Source organism: Macrobrachium nipponense, chromosome 1, assembly GCF_015104395.2.
Source record: "Macrobrachium nipponense isolate FS-2020 chromosome 1, ASM1510439v2, whole genome shotgun sequence".
Lineage (NCBI taxonomy): Eukaryota > Metazoa > Arthropoda > Malacostraca > Decapoda > Palaemonidae > Macrobrachium > Macrobrachium nipponense.
The window spans coordinates 192,026,879-192,044,240 of record NC_087200.1 but is presented as its reverse complement, the minus strand read 5'-3'; the positions used below and the strand labels follow the sequence as shown (position 1 = coordinate 192,044,240).

General features: G+C 41.4%; 1 protein-coding gene and 1 long non-coding RNA gene across 2 annotated transcripts in view; both read right to left on the bottom strand.

The window, feature by feature from the left end:
• Positions 1-17,362, bottom strand: part of LOC135219954 (uncharacterized) — a 224,577-nt gene that overhangs the window by 40,796 nt on the left and 166,419 nt on the right. The window lies entirely within an intron of this gene.
• Positions 1-17,362, bottom strand: part of LOC135219953 (protein cycle-like) — a gene marked incomplete at its 5' end in the record, with an annotated part of 77,833 nt that overhangs the window by 20,628 nt on the left and 39,843 nt on the right. The window contains 4 exon segments of the mRNA XM_064257197.1: positions 225-313; positions 2,699-2,817; positions 2,948-3,086; positions 14,312-14,454. Of these exon segments, the coding sequence (XP_064113267.1) occupies positions 225-313; positions 2,699-2,817; positions 2,948-3,086; positions 14,312-14,454 (490 nt within the window).

Genomic DNA, 17,362 nt, shown 5'->3' with positions numbered 1-17,362 from the left:
CGAATCTCGGACTTTCAGAAACCTTTCGTATCTTGAAAACTTTTCGTATGTAGAGCAGTAAAATTTTTCGTCTTTGCTTTCGTAACTTGGATTTTTCGTAAGTTGAGCCTTTCGTATCTCGAGGTACTACTGTATATGTAGTCTTAAAACAATTATGCACATACGTACATATTTTATCAAACTTAATATTAATTCAAAGAGCTGGACATATGAATATTACCCACCTGGTGAACTGAGGAATTCATTGAAATTACTGTATGACTGGGAAACTGCTTCATTAGCCATGGTGCTTTCCACCAAGCCAGCTTCTGACCTGTGAATGTATATACATTTTTCTAAAATTGCTCATAAAGGAATTTGAGGTTATAATTTTACTTACAGGATAGGAGACAAAAAATAAACACATGATCAAAATATTTTCACTTCAGATACAGAAAATAATTTGCAATAAATTAGAGTAGAAAAATACAAGGCAAATATCACATTTAACCCTCTTACGCCGAAGCGGTAAAAAAAAAATTGTCTCCCGTGTGCCGGAGGTGTTTCAGAGTGAGCGCGGAAGCGGAAAAAATATTTTTTTTCAAAAAATCACAGCGTGCTTAGTTTTCAAGATTAAGAGTTCATTTTTGGCTCCTTTTTTTGTCATTGGCTGAAGTTTAGTATGCAACCATCAGAAATAAAAAAAATATCATTATCATATATAAATAATGCGATATATGACAGCGCAAAAATGAAATTTCATATATAATTGTATTCAAATCGCGCTGTGCGCAAAACGGTTAAAGGTAACAAGTTACTTTTTTTTCCGTTGTAATGTACACTAAATTGTGATCATTTTGGTATATAACACATTGTAAAACAATAAAAGCAACACAGAGAAAATATTATCACATTATCACAAAATAATGCATGAATTTGTAACGCGCGGACATAAACAAATATTTTTTTTCAAAAATTCACCATAAATCTAAATATTGTCCTAGAGACTTCCAATTTCTTTCAAAATGAAGAGAAAAGATTGAATATTACTATACTGTAAGAGTATTAGCTTACAATTGCAGTTTTTGACAATATCTGACGAGTTAAAGTTGACCGAATGTCGAATTTTTTTATATATATATTTTTTATATGCAATTATTTCGGAAATAAGAAAAGCTACAACCTTCAAATATTTTTCGTTTTATTCTACATGAAATTGCACACATTTTCATATATAAAACTATATGAAATGCCTAATATGAAACGGAGCAAATATTCCGAGAATGGTACGTACGCATTTCGGAGATTTGTGGCGGAGAATCCGCGCGCGGAGGGAAGGAAAGATTTTTTTTAAAATTCACCATAAATCTAAATATTTTGCTACAGACTTCGAATTTGTTTCAAGATGAAGATAAATGACTGAATATTACTAGACTGTAAGAGTTTTAGCTTACAATTGCATTTTTTGACCATTTCGGTAGAGTCAAAGTTGACCGAACGTGGTTTTTTTTCTATTTATCGTGATTTATATGCAAATATTTCGAAAATGAGAAAAGCTACAACCTTCAATTATTTTTTGTTGTATTCTACATGAAATTGCACACATTTTTATATATAAAACTTTATGTAACGGCTAATTTAAAATGGTGCAAACATTACCACAATCGCACGTATGATTTTTTCAGAAGTGTTACCGCGCGGACATAAAGAAAATGTTATTTTTTTCATAAATTCACCATAAATCGAAATATTGTGCTACAGACTTCAAATTTGTTGCAAAATGAAGATAAATGCTTGAATATTACTAGAATATAAGCATTTTAGCTTACAATTGCGTTTTTTGACCATTTCGGTAGAGTCAAAGTTGGCCGAAGGTTGAAATTTTGGCAATTATCGTTATTTATATGAAAATATCTCAAAACCGATAAAAGCTACAACCATGGGTTGTTTTTAGTTGTATTGTGCATGAAATTGCACACATTTCCATATATAAAACTTTATATAACGGCTAATTTTAAAATGGTGCAAACATTACCACAATCGCATGTATGATTTTTTTCGGAAGAGTTACCGTGCGGACGTAAGGAAAAAGTTTTTTCATAAATTCACCATAAATCAAAATATTGTGCTAGAGACTTCCAATTAGATGCAAAATTAAGGTAAATGATTGTATATTACTAAAATATAAGAGTTTTAGGTTACAATTGCATTTTTCGACCATTTCGGTAGAGTCAAAGTTGACCGAAGGCTGAAATTTTGGCAATTATCGTTATTTATATGAAAATATCTCAAAACTGATAAAAGCTGCATTCATGAGTATTTTATTGTTGTATTTTACATAAAAATGAGCACATTTTCATATATAATACTTCATGTAACGGCTAATTTACAATGGTACAAAAATTATGTCAAAGTGACGAAATAATTTCCGAGATGTGTCACATACTTTTTAGTGCGGCAATAAATAAATTCGCGCTTGCGCGCCTGCGTAACGATTGTAAACAAAACAACACCTTGATCCATGAACTCCCAGCATCCCCCAAGGCGCGTGATTCAAAAGTTTTAGGCTGGTAGGCATATAAGTATTTTTCCGCGAATTTAAAAAAAAACTTTTGTAAGTCGACGTAAAATTCGTCCAGTCGGCACACGGGAGACAAAAAATGTCGACGTAAAATACGTCCAATCGGCGTAAGAGGGTTAAAGGATATCTTATACTTACGTTATAACACTGTTCCTAGAAATGATGTACTCAATTTCCTTGGTCCAAGGATTTTTAAAGGTTCTCCAATTACTTTGTAATCGAACAAAGGATCCTTCTTTTGTGCGGAAACGATAAACCTACAAATTAGACAAAAAATAATAGATATACATACTTATTTTTAAATTCTTAATATATTATTATAAATCAGACCTACATAATGGAGTAGCTATGGCTTCAAAAATTAAACTACTGAGAAGAAAAACATACCTGAGTGCTACAACTTTCTGAGTTTTGCAAAGCTGACCTATGAGTTTCAGCTAACACAGGTATATCATCTTGGTGAAAATATTCGTACATGCTTGTTCCAAGCAATTCTTGTGGTAACCAGCCAAGCAGTAATGATGCCCTGTAATAGACATGAAAAAAGAGGAGTCTCTTTATTGGTGTCAGGTAGGAAAACATTAAGTTTAGCAAGATATGGACAAATTATCACATTCATTCCCTCCAATGTAGTTTCACTTCCCTGACAAGAATGCCACCTTACTAAAGTGAAATAATATCCAGCTTCACACTCATCAGTTTATTTCTCATCTGCATCTACCAAGCACACTGTTGAGTTGTAAACTAAACTGATGCACTGATTACAATTTTCACTACATATGTACTTAGTTCTTCTATTATTATGCATTGCCTTTAAATTTTCCTTTTTTTATTTTATCTTATAGATCAAGATATATTTGCAAACTGATAATTTTTTATTGTTAAGGTACATAGCAAAGCTCTTGATACTTTCTCAATTCCTGGTCCTAGTATGTTTAACATTTTGTTAAACATACTTGGAGTTTTGTCAAAATCTACTACTGATGAGCTACTTGGAATTTAGTCAAAATTCAGCCAGTTTATTTTAAAGTGCTCCTTATTTATAATAATTTTCCTTTAGCATTTATTGTTAGTTAATGCTGTACTAATTTCTTTGATTTATTAGCAGTTATGATTCTGACTTATAAAATCTTTGCTGAAAAATAATAGGGTAATCGGGTTGTATTTTTTCAGATCAACTTGATTTTTCACGTATCAGGAGTTAAGAGAAGAGAACAGCATCATTCAATTTACCCATAGAGTGGCATACTGCTCAGTACCTCTCATGTGCTGCACTGGAGGTGTTACTTGAGAGTTTTTCCATTGTCACTTCGGCCCCTTGCTGCGCTCACTTTTTAGTCTTTTACTTTACCTCCATTCCTGCTTCCTTTCTATAATCTTGCTATCAAAACATCACTTCATAGTGGAATTGTAGAGTTTTCTCCCAGTTCCACCTTTATAGATCATTGTACTTCATCTCTTTTATTTTCCCTAACTTTCATCTTGCTCTCCAACCCCTCCAACTCCCTCTTTTTCCTGTCTTAAGTACAGAATGGCTGAAAGTATCTCACTTCTTGGCTTGACAGCCAAAATTTAATTTCATAAATCAAATCAGATTCATAGATCAATCCTTCAATTTAGCAGTCAGATTCTCAGTGCATCATTTCCACAAACTCAATTTTATTAGAGAGCTTTGATTTATTTAGAAAAAAGTTATCATTCCCAATATTTTGAAAATTACAATTTTATACATTGTATTATTGTATTTGAGTGAAGACCCCCCAAGGATAGTATTTTTTATTTATTAATAGGGCTTAGTTTTTCCAGATTCTTCTCAGGCTGGTTCTCAGGGATTAATTCTGAGAAGGGAAAAAAATTTAGACTTTATTTAAGAAACCTGTCTTATTTAAAAAATTTATGATGTTGTTCACTGGAAAATCTTTGCTTTCAGCAAGAATACTTGTCATTTTTTAATTCCGTAGATAAATCGATCTTTGTTGGGTCCAAATTGGACATTCAACAAGTAAATGCTGCACTGGCATGGGTGTTTGACATCTATTACACTTTATTGGGTCATCATGTGGTGTTGACATCAGGTTACCATGTGAGAATCTTGTGTGTCCTATACGGAGCCTTGTTAGGATTACCTCTCTAGATCTTTCTTTTTGTGAGAATGTCCTCCATGCACACACTTCAGCTTTTATATTTTTAAGTTTATTTGTGGTTGGCACTAAGGCCCATTCTCTTTTCCAATCTTGGTATATCAATGGTTTAATAGATGTTATCCAGTCTGACACTGGGGCATGTGTAATTGTCAATGAGGGATAGTGCAGGCTAATTTGGCAGCTGAGTCTACATTTTCATTTCCTTTTATTCCCACGTGTGCTGGAATCCAACATATTTCTATTGATAATCCTGATTGTAGGAGTTGATGAATTTTTATTTGTATTTCTTGTACTATTTGGTTTACTGATTCATATTGTCTTATAGCTTCTATAGCATTAAGTGAGTTGCTGAAAATAATAGAGACACTTGCTCTTGCCTCAGATATCATATCAAGAGCCATTTGTATGGCTGTGACTTCGGCAGTAAATATTGATGAACTTCGGCAGTAAATATTGATGATATTAAAGGTAGGCTTCTTTTGATTAGCATATTTTTCGAATATGCAGATGCTCCTACTCCAGCATTATTTTTGGAGCCATCTGTATATACCATGAATTTGTCTCCTTTTCTTCTTATGTGCTCTAAAGCATGTTGGCGGTACATTTCTGTACTTGTCATGTGCTTTTTAAGCAGGTAAGACAGGGAGGTACATATCTTTGTTCGTTTTAACATCCATGGTGGGGACAACTCCACAGGTGGCTGAAAAACTGGATTTATGTTATGTAAGTTCATTTGGTATTTAACTCTTTTTGGAAAAGAGCCAGTGCCATGAACCTCTGTTACCAGATTACAATTTTTAAAGCAGTCAGCTGCAGGAGATAATCCTGCTTGCAGTGAAAGACCTCTTCGTATTGCTATCAAATTACGGTGATGTTTCAAGGGCAACACACCTGCCTCTACCACAAGCAAGCTTGTTGGAGATGATCGGAATGCTCCTGTGCACAATCGCACGCCTTCATGGTGCAATGCATCGAGAGTTTTTAATGCAGATTCTGAGGTGGATGAATAAATTGGACAGCAGTAATCTATTATGGATAAGACTGTTGCCTTATATATCATTAATCAAATGTCTGGCTTTGCTCCCCAATTTGTGTGTGATAGCTTTTTCAATATGGCAAGGGCTTTGATGCCCTTGGCTTTAATGTATTCGATGTGCTCTTTCCAATTTAAACGTTGATCAAATATCACCCCTAGATATTTGATTTTTGTACAAAATGTTATTGTTATAATACAATTAAGTTTGTTCATACTTACCTGGCAGATATATATATAGCTGTATTTTCTGACGTCCGACAGAATTTCAAAACTCGCGGCACACGTAGTGGGCGGCCAGGTGGTAGTACCCATTCCCGCCGCTGGGAGGCGGATATCAGGAACCATTCCCATTTTCTATTCATATTTTATCCATGCCACTGTCTCCTGAGGGGAGGAGGGTGGGCACTCTAATTATATATATCTGCCAGGTAAGTATGAACAAACTTGATTGTATTATAACAATAACATTTTGTTCATGAAACTTACCTGACAGATATATATATAGCTGAATCCCACCTTCGGATGGTGGGAAGAGACAGAATAGGATTTTAGGAAACTTAAATTAAGTAGATGATGTACATCTTGGTTCCTCACCTGTTAGCAAAGTAGACTCTGTGATTACTGTCACTTAAGCCTGCTTCTGCTTTAATCAGAGTTGCCAGCCAGGTGGAGACCTGTAGTGCTGGTGCGCTCTGGATGCTCTGTCAACGGGGACGTAACCACAATGTGACAAGACCATTGGACCATCCATATGAGGGCTACGGAGCAACTGACCACCACCTGACCAACTAACCAAAAAACCCCTGACCAATAACCAAAAAACCAAAAAACCCCTGACAGTTAATCTAAAGAATGGGAGATTTTCACAGAAGATCTCACCATCAACCAAAAACACAACAAATAAAACTAACCTATTCTAAGCTAAGGGATAGGGAGAGAGGTACCTTCAGCCCCCAAAACTGTGTCCGCAGAAATGTATGGCCCCAAAGAACTACAGTTCTCGTAAATCGTTCTCACATCCCGTAGGTAATGTGAGGCGAATACGGAATTGCTCCTCCAAAAGGTGCTATCAAGGATATCCTTGATAGACATATTCCTTTGGAAGGCAAGAGAGGTAGCTACGGCTCTGACTTCGTGAGCTTTCACTCGAAAGAGGCTCAAATCAGTCTTCTGGCAAGATGAATGAGCCTCTTTAATGACGTCCCTCAGAAAGAAAGCCACAGCATTCTTCGACAAAGGCAATTCTGGTCTTTTCACCGAGCACCAGAGATTACCCGAGGGACCTCTTACCTCTTTAGTTCTGTGAATATAGAACTTGAGAGCCCTGACAGGGCACAGGACTCTCTCTGGTTCTTGACCCACGAGACTCGACATACCTTTGATCTCAAAGCTCTTGGGCCAAGGGTTAGACGGGTTCTCATTCTTAGCCAAGAAAGTTGGACTCAACGAGCATACAGCGTTGTCCCCCTTGAAGCCCACTTGGTTACTGAATGCTTGGATTTCGCTAACTCTCTTCGCCGTCGCCAGAGAAGTTAGAAAAAGCGCTTTCTTCGTCAAGTTCCATAGAGACGCTTCGTGGAGAGGTTCAAACGGACTTGACATTAAATGTTTAAGAACCACGTCGAGGTTCCATGAAGGCGGTCTCGCCTGTGGAATCTTGGTGGTTTCAAATGATCTCAAGAGGTCGTGGAGATCCTTGTTGTCAGAGAGGTCCAGTCCTGTGTCGAAAAACGGCTGACAACACACTCTTATATCCCTTGATGGTCGGGACTGCCAATTTCTGCACATTTCTTAGGAAAAGCAGAAAATCGGCTATCTGGCTCACAGAGGTTGTGGAAGAGGAAACTCCCTCCTTTCTGCACCATGCCCTGAAGGAGGCCCACTTCGATTGGTAAACAGCTCTTGAAGAGGCTCTTCTAGCATTAGCGATTGCTCTCGCAGCTGCTTTCGAAAAACCTCTCGCTCTGGCCAACTTTTCGATAGTCTGAACGCAGTCAGATCCAGAGCAGAGAGGTTTTGGTGATACCTTTCGAAGTGAGGCTGTTTGAGTAGATCTTTCCTCCAGGGCAACGTCCTTGGGAAGTCCACAAGGAATGTCATGACCTCTGTGAACCATTCTCTCGCTGGCCACATCGGGGCGATCAGGGTCAACCTTGTCCCCTCTGAAGCTGCAAACTTCCTCATGACTTCCCCCATGATCTTGAATGAAGGGAAGGCATAAAGGTCTAGGCCTGTCCAACTCCAGAGCAATGCATCTACTGCAATTGCTCCTGGATCTAGAACCGGGGAGCAATACAGAGGAAGCCTCTTCGTCCTCGACGTCGCGAACAGGTCGACTAGAGGACGTCCCCACAACTTCCACAGTTGTTGACACACCTCTTGGTGTAAGGTCCACTCTGTTGGCAGGATCTGATCTTGTCGACTGAGAAGGTCCGCCCTGACGTTCTGTACCCCTGCGACGAATCTCGTCAGGATCTTGATCTGCCTCACATCTGCCCATAGCAGAACCTCCCTTGCCAGGTGAAAAAGGGATCGGGAGTGTGTTCCTCCCTGATTCTTCAGATATGCAAGGGTTGTGGTGTTGTCCGAGTTGACTTGGATGACCTTGCTTGTCACTTTGTCTTCGAAGAACTGCAGCGACAGGAAGATCGCTGCTAGTTCTTTCACATTGATGTGCCAGGCTACCTGTTCCCCTCTCCAGGAGCCTGACACTTCTTCCCCTCCTAGTGTTGCTCCCCAACCGGAAATGGAAGCACTGAAAACAACACTAGGTCGGGGCTCAGAAGATTTAGGGATAAGCCCTCTCGCAACTTCTGAGGGTCGAGCCACCATCTTAAGTGGATTTTCACTGGATCTGAGATCTTCAAGATCGCATTCAGATCTTCCTTGGCTTTCCATTCTTCCGCTAGGAAAAATTGGAGAGGCCTGAGGTGCAGTCTTCCCAAGGAGACAAACTTTTCCAGCAAGGAAATGGTGCCCAGCAGACTCATCCATTCCCTCGCCGAGCAAGTCTCTTTCCCTAGGAAGGCTGAGACTTTCTCTAAGCCTAGAAGCTGACGTTCCTGGGACGGAAACGCCCGAAAAGCCACTGAATCCATCTGAATCCCCAGATACACGATGGACTGTGTCGGGGTCAGATGTGACTTTTCGGAGTTGACTAAGAGTCCCAGGGACTTTGCTAAGGCTAAAGTTGACTGAAGGTCCTTCAGACATTTCCCTTTCGACGACGCTCTGATCAACCAATCGTCGAGGTATAGGGATATTCTGATCCCTGAAGAATGTAACCACCTCGCTACATTCTTCATTATGACGGTAAAGACCATTGGAGCCGAGCTGAGACCGAAACAAAGGGTTCTGAATTGCCATACTCTGTTTCCTAAGACGAATCTCAGGTATTTCATTGAAAGAGGGTGGACGGGGACGTGAAAGTACGCATCCTGCAGGTCTAGGGACACCATCCAGTCGCCAGGTCTCAAGGCTCCTAGAACTGACTGAGGCGTCTCCATCTTGAACTTGCTCTTTTCTACAAAAAGATTGAGCCTGCTTACATCTAGGACTGGGCGCCAACCCGACGACTGCTTCGGTACCAGGAAAATCCTGTTGTAGAAGCCTGGTGACCCCAGGTCCACGACTTGCTCCACCGCTCTTTTTTCGATCATCTGATCTAAAAGATCGAAAAGGATGCGTTTCTTCTCTCCATGATAAGACGGAGAAAGGTCCCTGGGAGTTGATGTTAGAGGAGGAGGATGCAAAAAGGGGATCTTGTACCCTTGCTCTACGATCTTGAGAGTCCAAGGGTCCGCCCCTCTCTGTCTCCATGCACCCGCAAAAAACTTCAGTCTGGCTCCGACTGGCGTCTGAAGGACATGTTCTTCATTTGGCTGTCTTAGGTTTGAAGGAAGCTCTTCCTCTTGAAAGCCCTCTCCCTCGAGGAGCTGCTCTCGAGGGAGGAGCTCCGCGAAAGGGTTTAACTTTCTTCGGAGGTCTCACAAACGATGATGTAGAAGGAACTGCTGGATGCCTCGAGGACTGTGCTAATAGGTCCTGGGTCGCCTTCTCCTGCAAACTAATCGCTAGATCTTTGACCATCGTCTGGGGGAAGAGATGGTCCGAAAGAGGAGAAAAGAGCAATTCCGCTTTCTGAGCGGGTGTAACCGACCTTGCGGTGAAATTACAAAGCAGAGCTCTTTTTTTAAGGAAAGCTGTTCCAAAGTGAGAAACTAGCTCTTCCGAACCATCCCTGACGGCCTTGTCCATGCATGATAACACACTGGACAGCTCCCCCAGACTGAGAGAGTCAGGGCTTCTAGATTGTAGGTCTAGAACTCCCAAGCACCAGTCCAAGAAGTTGAAGACTCCTAACGTGCACAGCAGTCCTTTCAAGTGGTGGTCCGTCTCCGAAGGAGTCCAGGACACCTTGGCAGCTGATAAGAGGGACCTCCTCTGGGCGTCCACTAAGCTGGAGAAGTCCCCAAGTGCAGACGAAGGAACCTTCACACCCACGTCTTCCTTGGTCTCATACCACACGCCTCCTTTTCCGGAGAGTCTAGAAGGAGGAAGGGCGAAAGTCATCTTGCCCTGATCCTTCCTTCGAGTCATAAAGTCCTGGAGCTTCTTGAAAGCCCTCTTGGTTAAAAGAGAAGTCTTCATCTCAACAAACTCCGGTGTCTTGTATGACTTGGAAGACGAAAGTTGCGAGGGAGGAGACTTAGGAGCTGCCGGCTGAAACTTGTCCCCGAAGGACGAACGTAACAGCTGCACAAGAACCTTATAGTCAGAGACAGACGAAACCAAAGGGGGTTCCTCTTCCACCGAGCTCGCCGGACTACTAAGTTCCCCTTCTTCTCTAAGAGGAACCGGTGATCGTCCATCCGGAGAGGGCGTACGTCCAGCGGGTCTAGCCTTAATCAAAGACTTCTGCTGCTTAGAAGTTGACGCTTCGGGCACGGAATCGTCCTTACGACGATCCTTAACACTCGAAGAAGGCAGAACGTCTTGGGTGCGTCGAGCATCCTGTGAGACGACGGAGACTGCCTTACTTCTAACTGAAGAGATTTTATGCTTCTTGATAGCACTACTAAGACCAGTAGGTACAGAGTCTCTATGCGCTCTAACAAACTCCTTATGAGGAGACACGTCCCTCCGAGTGTCCACACGAGCGTCCTGACGAGAGTCCTCAAAAGCGTCCCGCTTCTTGTGAAAAGCGTCCTCCTTAGCATGGAAAGCGTCCTGTCTTGCTTGAAAAGCGTCCTGCTTAGAACGGAAAGCGTCCTGCCGAGCGTCCTCAAAAGCGTCCTGCTTCGTGTAGAAAGTGTCCTGATGATAGCGAAAAGCGTCCTGCTGAGCGCAAGCTTTATCAGGAGAACGAGATCGGCGATGATCCAAAGGAGACGCAATCAGGGAAAGAGACGAATGCGGAGAGAGAGAAGGAGACTGCTTCATCCTCTTGACGGGCAGCCTGACGTCCTTCCTCCGCTTAGGCTCGACTGCTGCTGGGCGAGTCCTCTGAGCCATAAGAGCAGAAAGCTGGTCCTGAAGGGACAAAAGAATATTCTTCGTAGGTGACGAACTAGAAGGAGCAGGACTGAACCTGCGAGAAGGCGAGGGGCGAGGGGACGCCTCCTTCCTTCTCACAGGTACAGCTACCTGCTTCTCCGAAGAGCGATCGTAGCGCGACTGGACGTCCTCACCGGAAGACAACCTGCCTCTTTTCTGAGGAGGAAAGGCGTCATAAGCATCCGGAGAAGAACGCAAAGAAACTGGTGAAAAAGGACGTGAAGCGTCCTCACAACGAAAAGTCCTTTTCAGAGGACGCGAGTCCCTCCGAGCGCTCCACCCCTTGCGCGGGGAGGACGCTTCGGAGGACGAGAAGCAGTCCTTCAGGATACGCGCTCGAGCGCGCTCCTTGGCAGCCTGGGACTTTGCAACAAGGCCTACCGAAGGGACGCCAGATCGGTGGGGAGCCCCCGTAACCCTCTTGCGGCTTTCGACATACCCTCTCCCTGAGTCCTGGGAGTCCGATAGAGGTCTCAGCCTAGAGGCATTATGGGGCCGATCTGATGCCCCCTCCACAACACTAGGGGCACGATCACAAACTTTCACAGGGCCAGTTTCCAAGGCCAACACTTTAGATAAAAGAGTGCGCAGAGACTCGAGAATCAGAAAAAGGGCATTACTTTCTCCAGACACAGAAACAGGGCCCGAAGGCAACATCACAGGTTTAGGAGAAACAAAATCTACCGGTGTTAGAGGGGGAGAAATGTTACATTCCTTACCTTTCGTAGAACTGCTCCTGGAGGAAGCCCTCCTGACTCTATCACGCTCCAATTTATGCTGATAGGTCTCATACATTTTCCATCCATCATCGGTCAAATCCTTGCATTCATTGCACCGATCATCAACCAAACAAACATGCCCCCTGCATTCCATACATACTGTGTGAGGATCAACTGAAGGTTTAAGAAGCCTCACCTTACATTCACTCCTCATACACACTCTGAAACTCCCTGTACTTGATCCTGACATCATGTACACAAAAAAGCCAATCCAAATTAAACAAACAGTCCACTATCACGCGTGCCAATCCAACAATCCAGAGTCGATAACCAAAAGTCAATCCAGATACTTAGAAACGAGAAAATCCAAAAATCCTAGACGGAGGTACTGCAAACAGTTGTTTACAGCACCGGCGACAGAAAAAATATGAATAGAAAATGGGAATGGTTCCTGATATCCGGCTCCCAGCGGCGGGAATGGGTACTACCACCTGGCCGCCCACTACGTGTGCCGCGAGTTTTGAAATTCTGTCGGACGTCAGAAAATACAGCTATATATATATATCTGTCAGGTAAGTTTCATGAACAAAATTGTATTTCAGTGCTATAAAGGTGAAGTTTGATTGTTTGGTTCTTCAGCCATCTTTTGTCTTTGTAGAAGATGATTGCTTTTGTTTTATCAGTTGAAAACTTAAATCCAACTGAATTTGTCCAACTACATATATTTGAAATGGCAATACTGAGCACTCTCTGAGCATGTCTTAAATTGCTACTTGTATAGTAAATAACAAAGTCATCAACATATAAACTATTTTTTACACTTGGTAAATTTATAGTAATGTCATTGATTGCTAAAGCAAACAATGTACAGCTCCAGAAACTACCTCGAGGGATTCCTTCTTCCAGTTTATAGGTTACTGAGTAGGAATTTTCTACTCTTACTTGAAAAGTTCCGTTTGTTAAAAAGTTCTTAATAAATATTAGTAAGTGGCCTCTTAGTCCCTTGGAATGGAGTTTTTGCATGATGATATGTTAAAATGTTGTGTCATATGCTTTTTCTATATCAAAAAATATAGTTACTGTTAATTTTTTTAGTTCAAAGCCTTTTTTGATATGATCTTCTAAATGTGTTAAGGGATCTAGGGTTGATCTGGCAGCTATTGAACCTGATTGTGTTAGTGTTAAAATGGATTCTTTGGTTATTACATAGTACGTTAATCGTGCATTATCCATTTTTCTAAGATTTTGCATAGGCAGCTTGTTAGGGATATCGGTCTATAATTAGATGGATTACTTACATCCTTTCCTGGTTTATTTATTGGAATTATTATGGCATGCTTCCATTTGTCAGGAAAGACACATTTTAGCCAGACACTATTATAAAATTTTAATAAATATGATTTAGCTATAGGAGCCAATTTCTCTTATCATTTCAAATGATATTTTATCATATCCTGGGGCAGAGGGACAACAAGAGTTGATGGCACTATCTAGCTCATCCATGCTGAAAACATAATTATATTCCAGGTCCTCAAGAGTTTCAAAATTGAGTACTATATTTTCTTCCCCCAAGGATAGTAAATTCGTACTCTAACGGACTCCTGCCTTTTGCATACCAGCAAACATAACTGGTTCGACACCTTTACTTGGTTGTTTACCCTTTAAAACTTTAGAGTTAAAATAACTTTATCTTGTAAATACTATTGAATACCTAAGTTTTTCAAAAGAGCATGGAACTTCATGGTAAGTGGGTAAAATAACAAATTGCACTGCTATACCAAATTACATTGCTATACAACAAATTAGTAAGCTACATAATACACACACAATTTTTTTTTAAAAAGCACATCTACTCTTCATATATTTGGATTTTTTTTTACATAAGCACATGTTCTCCATACATTTGTCATTTTCATGACAAGAATTGGCTAAAATTTAGTCAAAAAGATCTTTGAAGTCATTGCCTCTGTATTTAAGAGCCCCAGTGCAAAACTGCATTGCCTAAGCATAAGGTTTTGGGATGAATGAATCATCAACATTCTCATGTCAGGTTTCCTTGATAGATGTCACTGATAGAGAAAATTACTTACATGACCTCTGAGCACAAGAGTGGACATTTTTGATCTTATAAACAATTAGAATATACAAAGAAACTTTACCATGTGTCAAAATAAGTTTTTTTTTTTTTTAAAAAGATGTCTAGCATTCTCTCAAACCAATAATTCACTACCAAGAAATATTCAACATAAGCATTTAATCACACACCTGCACTGTACAACAACAATCTACAACTCACCTTTGATCTATAAATACAAATTTTCCATCATTTGTATGTTTAGAAATAAAATCCACAGCTTGTGCAGGAGCACCACGACCAAGCCTATTTGCCTCATGCATACCAGATGCTAAAATTGGCTGGTGCACTCTACCAACAGCAACCTGAAACATCAACAATTCAATATATCTCTAAAATTATTGTGTCAAGTTTTCCAAGTTAATGTAATTAGTCTGATATATCTATCATGGAAAACAAAAATAGTACAAGAAGAACAAAAAGGTTTAAACAAGGGAGAGTATTATGAAGAGCTTGTTAAGATATATACCAGTGGAAGTTGTCAAGAATGAGTCATGTATGGGATATATTGTTCAAGGCAATAAAATTTGATGATGGAAGTGAAGCTAGAGCTAGAAATTAAGCTCTGAATGGCTGGTTTAAGACCTTAGAAAAACTAAATTAAAAACAGGAGAAAGGTACAGAAAAGGGCATGAGGGGTCAGTTACCCTATAAACAAAGAAACATGACAAATATTTAATCAATTTGTATTTTTCATTGCTAACAAACCTGAGATCTTAACAATAGGATAATCTTCTTGCGCCAACTGGAAACCGGTTAAAAACAATCAAAGATTGTAAAGAAAGGAATCTGTGGCATCTGGCAACTCATGTGTATACAAGGTGGATGCTGGTCACCAACCAGGCATAGAACCTCGTGACGTGCTTGTCTTTCCCCCAACTCAGGAAATGCGAGAGGGGCGGCTAGAGGTGGGTAGTAAACATTAAGACCTTAGGCTTGTTAGTTATGTAAAATACAAATTGATTAAAAATTTGTCATTTGTTCATACGTGAGACAAACCCTTGGTCTTGACAATAGGATAGACTTATAATTGGAGGGAGGTACAAGCATCATAAACTGGCCGGCAGTTAACCCACCTGACCACCCTTCCCAGAAGAACGAGTTCTACAGAAGGGGCCCAAGCCCATGAGAAAATAGACAATCAGATATCTAAAAACTCAGCTGTCTGGGTTGAAACACAATGATATATGGCCAGATTCATGGCATTTCAGGAACAAAAGAAAACTGCCTGTTCAAGCAACAAACCATGCAAGCCACAGGGGTTTGTCACCACTCCTCACTTCCCTTGCTAGAGAGAGGAGCCTTTGTTACTGAATACTAGCAGACCACCTTACTCACCTGTATCAAACCAGTCCCAGCATATGATGTGTCTATTCTTCAACCCGCCCGTAGGAAGAAGAAGGGGAGAGAAAGAAAGAGGCCAGCCAATTCACTTATTCTCTCTTGCACACAAATAAGGAAAATATTTCATCATGCACCACTGGATTCTGGGTCTTAGCTATGAATTCTGGGATAAATTCAAAAGCCATAGACCCCTAACTCATCTTAGAAGCCAAGGCCAACAGGAAAACTATTTTTAAAGTCAGATCCCTGTCTAATGACCAACGTAAGGGCTCAAATGGAATTCGAGTGAGACTTCTCAGGAAGAGAGAAAGATCCCATGCAGGAGGCTTGAGTTCCCCTGGAGAACAGGACTGTTCAAAAATCCTGAACAACAAGGAGACTTCCAAGGATGAAGAGATGTCCACGCTTTTCAGGCACAACACCAAGACCAAGGCCGCTCTGTAGCCTCTGATAGCTGAAACATAAACCTTTCTTACTTATCCCTGAGGAAGATCAGAAAATCCACTATCCATTGAACAGAAGCTCTGAATGGAGAGAAACCCTGTCAACGACACCAATCACAGTAGACTGCCCATTTTCCCTGGTAAACTGCTGACGAAGAGTTCCTGAGATAGCTGAACATCCGTCCTGCAGCCTTTTGAGAAAACCCTCTTGCTCATAGGAGATATACTTGATAGTCTCCAGCATGAAGAGACAGGGACTCTACTGACTGGTGAAACCTTCCTACATGAGGTTGGCAAAGGAGCTGTTGCCATGGGGGAATTTCTCTTGGAACCTCTGACAGAAGAGACACAAGGTCCAGGAATCACTCCACTTGAGGCCACATAGGTGCCACCAAGGTCATCCTGAGATTTTGAGAACTCATTACTCTGTTCAGAACTTGATGGATCAGGCAAAATGGAAGGAAGGCATACTCCTTGACATTGTTCCAAGGATGCTGTAAGGCGTCCTCTGCTAGAACTAGAGAATCTGGGACCACTGAACAGTAAACCTCCAGCTTCCTGTTGAAGCGAGTGGTGAAGAGGTCAAGCATATGCCTTTCAAAAGCGTGAAAAAGCCTGTCTGCCATGTCCTGATGCAGAGACCACTCCGTGCCCAAGATTTAGTTCCAACGACTCAGCTTGTCGGCCACCACATTCCTCTTGCCTGGAATGTACCTGGCGGAGAACTCACCGAGTTGTCAATCGCCCACTAATGCAACACGACTGCCATCGAATGGAGCTGGTGAGACTCCAGACCCCCCTGTTTGTTCACACAGTCAATCACCGTGGTATTGTCCAACATCAGAACAACCCTCTACTTTCTCCCGGAATTCCTGCATGCTAAGGAAACTGCTTCTAACTCCAAAATGTTGATGTGAAGCAGCTTCTCCTCCGCACTCCAAATGCCCAAGGCAAGATCTTCCAGATGAGCACCCCAACTGTTGATGGAAGCATCTGAAAACGGGAGACAGTTTGGAGGGGTTCTTTCCTCATCTCTTCTCTGCAGAGGGGAATCCCCACCAAAGACCAGAAACCCTTCAGTCTCCACTGCAGAGACCGAAGGTGAAGCCAACCGTGAGGGACCAGCTCTCCAGAGAAGACAAAATCCCCAGAAGGATCTGCCACTGGTGAGCTGGCTGACTGACAGGAATAAGCGTGTCACCAACCGAAATTTCTCCAACCTCTAGTCCGACGGAAAAACCCTCGACACTGCTGTATCTATATCCATACCAAAGTAGAGAGCTTTCTGGCTAGGAACCAGATTGAACTTCTCCAGGTTTACTACTATGCCCAGCTCCCGATGAAGAAGGAGATCCCTGTCTTGAAGTAGCAGTTTCTCCATGGAGCTTGCCAAGACCAGCCAGTCTTCGAGGTATCTCAACAGGTG